At 33.1% G+C, this 5,168-nt stretch overlaps 1 protein-coding gene across 4 annotated transcripts in view; it reads left to right on the forward strand.

Annotated features, from left to right (window-relative positions):
• LOC107677087 (putative lipoyltransferase 2, mitochondrial) overlaps positions 1–4,850 on the forward strand; it is a 16,338-nt gene extending 11,488 nt beyond the window's left edge. The window contains exons 1-4 of one of the 4 annotated variants that reach the window (XM_016471879.1): positions 2,427–2,575; positions 2,680–2,715; positions 3,122–3,597; positions 4,603–4,850. In XM_016471879.1, the coding sequence (XP_016327365.1) occupies positions 3,153–3,597; positions 4,603–4,820 (663 nt within the window). In that variant the 5' untranslated portion in view covers positions 2,427–2,575; positions 2,680–2,715; positions 3,122–3,152 and the 3' untranslated portion in view covers positions 4,821–4,850. Of the gene's footprint in view, positions 1–2,426; positions 2,622–2,679; positions 2,716–3,121; positions 3,598–4,602 lie in introns of those variants that run through there. The other 3 variants (XM_016471880.1, XM_016471878.1, XM_016471881.1) reach the window with 3 other exon arrangements.
• Positions 4,851–5,168: the final 318 nt, after the last annotated feature.

Here is a 5,168-nt window from a genome sequence, read left to right on the forward strand (position 1 = left end):
TTTTTTTTTTTTTTTACAAAGTCTTTTCTTAATGCTAAGGCATGAAAGGGATAATTCGCCCCAATGAAAACTCTGTTATCATTTACTCACCCTCAAGTTGCTCCAAAGCTGTGTGAATGTGTTTTTAGATATACTGAAGAATGTTGTTAACCAAACAGTTTCTGGTCCACGTTGACCTTCATGTGTTTTTTGTTTGTTTGTTTCATACTATGAAAGTCAGTGGGGTTCATCAACTGTTTGGTTAACAACATTCTTCAAAATATCTTCTTTTGTGTTCAACAGAAGAAAGAAACTCATAACTGTAATGAGTAAATGATGGCATTTTTGTACAAGTCCTGTTAGGAGAGATTCCTCTGGAAATGAGAAGGAAACAATTAATGATCAATTACTAAATATATTTAATATATAAACAATACATATTTTTCTTAAATATATGCATGCATGTGTTTGTATTTATATAGATCATCCTACAAAAATGCTTTTAATTAATTGTTGGGAACAAAATAAGTTGTGTAGAAAAGTTTGTGTATGTAGAAGAAATGGAGGTAAATAGGTTTAAGCTGAGCCCAACAGTGGTGATTCCTGAAAATGAACCATGGAGTTATACAACTCCCCATATAGATTTACATTTGTTGGAAATTAAAAAAGCAGAAAGAGACGTAGACATGCCTTCAGCATTCTCTGTACATTTTAGAACACAATATCCTCAATACTTACAAATATTTACAGATGGCTCAAAAGATCCAGAGTGTGAGACAACTGGAGCTGCTTTTTTAGTTCCTGACTGGGCTCATAGTATAAAGCGAACATCCAATCATTTGGCAGTATATACTGTTGAAATGATAGCAATACTCTTGTCCTTGCAGTGGGTAGAGGATTATAAACCTGGAAAGGTTTTAATTTGTTCTGATTCACTCTCAGTTTTAAAAAGTCTAAGGTCTTTTAAATCCAGTCATCAAGATATTATTTTTAGTATTTTACAGATATATTCAAGATTGGTTCAAAATGATATTTTAATCAGTTTTATTTGGGTTCCATCACACATAGGTGTAAAGGGAAATGAGGACGTAGATAAGTTAGCAAAACAAGCTTTGCAGAGAGAAGAAATAGAATTACAAGTTCCTCTAAGCAAGTCTGAAATTAAGGTTTTAATCTGGAAAAAGGTTATTGCAGAATGGCAAATAAAGTGGGACCACATCGAAAAGGGTAGATTTCTCTACAATTTAATTAATGGGGTCATATGATGCTATTTTAAAGATCATTATTTTGTGTATTTGGTGTAACAGAATATGTTGACATGCTTTAATGTTCAAAAAACACATTATTTTTCAAATACAACTCCCCATATAGATTTACATTTGTTGGAAATTAAAAAAGCAGAAAGAGAAGTAGACATGTCTTCAGCATTCTCTGAACATTTTAGAACACAATATCCTCAATACTTACAAATATTTACAGATGGCTCAAAAGATCCAGAGCGAGAGACAACTGGAGCTGCTTTTTTAGTTCCTGACTGGGCTCATAGTATAAAGCGAACATCCAATCATTTGGCAGTATATACTGTTGAAATGATAGCAATACTCTTGTCCTTGCAGTGGGTAGAGGATTATAAACCTGGAAAGGTTTTAATTTGTTCTGATTCACTCTCAGTTTTAAAAAGTCTAAGGTCTTTTAAATCCAGTCATCAAGATATTCTTTTTAGTATTTTACAGATATATTCAAGATTGGTTCAGAATGATATTTTAATCAGTTTTATTTGGGTTCCATCACACGTAGGTGTAAAGGGAAATGAGGACGTAGATAAGTTAGCAAAACAAGCTTTGCAGAGAGAAGAAATAGAATTACAAGTTCCTCTAAGCAAGTCTGAAATTAAGGTTTTAATCTGGAAAAAGGTTATTGCAGAATGGCAAATAAAGTGGGACAATAACGAAAAGGGTAGATTTTTCTACAATTTAATTAACAAAGTAAGTCAAAAAATAAGACATATTGGTAAAACAAGGAAAGAAGAGGTTGTCTATAATAGAATATTGTTGGGACATTCCAATCTTAATAGTACACTCAAAATATTAGGGAAACATCCAAATGGACTATGTGAACAATGCAAAGTAGAAGAAACAGTAACCCATGCAATTCTTGAATGCAAGAAATATGAGGAAGAAAGAAGTAATATGATAGTTGAAATCAAGAAGAATGGAATTCAGGTGGTACATTTTAAAACTTTAATACAATGGGCAAGTGAAATAAATAGTAAATCTTTCTTTAATTTTCCTACAAGGATGGGATTAATAAGTAGAATGCATCTCTCTGTTCCACACTCCGGAGCAGAAGGTGGCGGTAATGCACCTAATTACGCTGGTTGCCAGCCGCCGTTAAAAGCCAAGAAGAAGAAGAAGAAGAAGACATTTTTTGTAAAGTAGGTAGCGCACCAAACCAGTAGATGGCAGTAATGCACCACGCGTTCCGCCTTCAGTTACAGTAGAGTAAGATCTGCACGGGCAGTATGGCAGCGTCCAGTAAGAAATGACTCCCCTTTAACAGACGGATCAAGCTTTCTGAGCTTCTAACATCAGTTTATGTTTGTACTTGTTTTCGTGCATCTGGTGTGAAATGTGGACATTACAGTTAGTGTTGAATTCCTCTTGAAATATATCAGATTAATTGCAGCTTTTTTTCCTACAGATTGTCCTTGCCAACTTTCTAGATCATTTGCACCGGGTATCAGTGAACTTTACTATTTCTATTTTATATATTTTAATTTGTATAATATATGGGTAGTCTTTTAATAACATACGTGATATAAGTTTTTTATTTTTTTTTGCAAAACTTTTTTTCTTTTCTTTTATTTTCCTGCACATAATATAGCCTACACATAACATGATTCTACAAAAGCGTGTCCCTATTTATGATCTAATAAAAAAGTTATAACATTTTAATTAGCTTTTATTGTTGTTGTTTAATGTAGTACGTTTGCTATGTACTTTTGTCATTTTTATTAGTGTTTTTTTTTTTTTAGAAACGGCTATCATTATTTCACAGTGTCATTCCAACCTGATTTATGTTTTATGGATTAATACAAATAAAATACAGGAAATAATTGTGACCTTGTTTTCCGTCTCTTTAGTTGATGCTTTAAAAACCCATCTGAAAACACAATGTCAGTCGGAAAGGCAGCTGTGAAGGTGGTGCGTTTAGGGAGGATGTCCTACCGCAGTGCCTTGAAGCTCCAGCAGCAGCACATAAAGCAGCATCTGGATTCGTGCAGCAGCAGCCCAAACACTTTATTACTGTGTGAACACGAGCCTGTGTACACCATCGGCATCAGACAGGCTCCTTACCCTCCTGAGGAGGAGCAGAGACTCAAAGCGCTGGGCGCAGACTTCTTCCGTTCAAACCGAGGAGGTCTGATAACGTTTCACGGTCCTGGTCAGCTGGTGTGTTATCCCGTCCTCAACCTGGCCTGCTTTAAGAAGAGTGTGAGATGGTATGTGTGTGAACTGGAAAGGATGGTGATCAAGATGTGCAGTCAATTTGGGATCGAGGCCTCCACTTCTCCAGATACAGGTGTCTGGGTGGGCAACAACAAAATCTGTGCAATTGGTAAGTAACTTTTTAGGTTTACTTTTTGTATTGTATTGATTACTGGTCAAAAATGTGGACACCTCTGTATGTTATTTATTATTATTAATTTGTCCATTTTTGAACAATATAGCATCAAAACTGAAAGAAAACAATTACACGTATTGGAATTGTATTTATTTTATTTTTTTTACAAAAGTAAAAAATGTCCTTCCCAACTATTAGATAGATAGATAGATTGTTAACCACCACTGTAGTATTTCATTAACTACACTATTTGAAATATTTTTATTCACTTTTATTTATAATTATTTATGTAGCGCTTTATAAAATAGAGATAGTTTCTAAGCAGTCATTTAAAATAGTATATTTTATGTATATGTATATATTATATATATTTTTAAATGTTTTTATAACCAAGACTGCATTTATTTGATTTTTAAAAAATAATAATAATAATTTTGGTGACGCATTTTTACAATTTAACTTGCTCCGTTTCTATTTTAATAAATTGTAAAATATAATTCAGTGTCACATATTTCCGCAGAATTCACTCTAATATGCTGATTTGGTGCTCACAAAACATTTCTTATTATTTTCGATGTTGATATTTTTGTGGAAGTCATGATGCGTTTCAGGATTTCTTAAAATGAATTTAACGTTCAAAAGAATAGTATTTATTTAAGTTTTTTTTTTTAAGATTTATTTGTAACAATGTAAAAGCCTCTACAGTCACTTTTGATCGATTAATGCATCTTTGCTAAATCAAATAATTAATTTCTCTAAAAAGAAAAAAAAAATCCTTACTTGATCCTAAACTTTTGAATGGTAGTGTTCCCATGAGCATTTCATTGTCACAATTTATTTACATTTCACTGGTCTCCTAGAAATAGTACAGAATATTAATTTCATTTGGTTATATCATTTATTTATTTAAAATGATAAAACAGGTTTATTTACTATTTCCAGGTTTTAAAAAAAAGTACCTTTTGTCAGCAAAATAAAGGTAATTGTTGTGTTTTGCAGGTATTCATTGTAGAAGATACATCACCTCCCATGGACTGGCTCTTAACTGCAACACAGACATGAGTTGGTTTGACAACATTGTGCCATGTGGGATTGTGGGTAAAGGTGTGACATCACTGAGCCGAGAGCTGGGGCGGGACGTCCCAACTGAGGAAGCCATACCAAAACTGCTGGAAGCCTTTACTGAACAATTTAACTGCACTTTAACATATAATTAATTCATGTATACATAATGTCAAGTGTTTGAATATGTGCTTGTATTGTTATTAAAATTATTTTAACATTTAACATGTTATGTGTGTGGCGTCTGGTTTTCATGATCATACATAAGACATACGCATTGCATGAGATCAGCAGGATAAAAATATCCCCGATAGGCTTGACTCTTGATTTGATCATGTAATTATCGTGAATTATTTACAAAACACGTTTTCTGGAAGTGGATGGATACAGTAAACACTACTGCTTTGCTGACATGGGACACATGAGTCTTGAGAAAGAAAACTTGAATGAGATTACCAAATAATATTATAACATAACAAGAGGATATTTTTGTGTCTTCTGTG

This window comes from Sinocyclocheilus anshuiensis, unplaced genomic scaffold, assembly GCF_001515605.1.
Source record: "Sinocyclocheilus anshuiensis isolate Anshui unplaced genomic scaffold, SAMN03320099.WGS_v1.1 scaffold24, whole genome shotgun sequence".
Taxonomy (NCBI): domain Eukaryota; kingdom Metazoa; phylum Chordata; class Actinopteri; order Cypriniformes; family Cyprinidae; genus Sinocyclocheilus; species Sinocyclocheilus anshuiensis.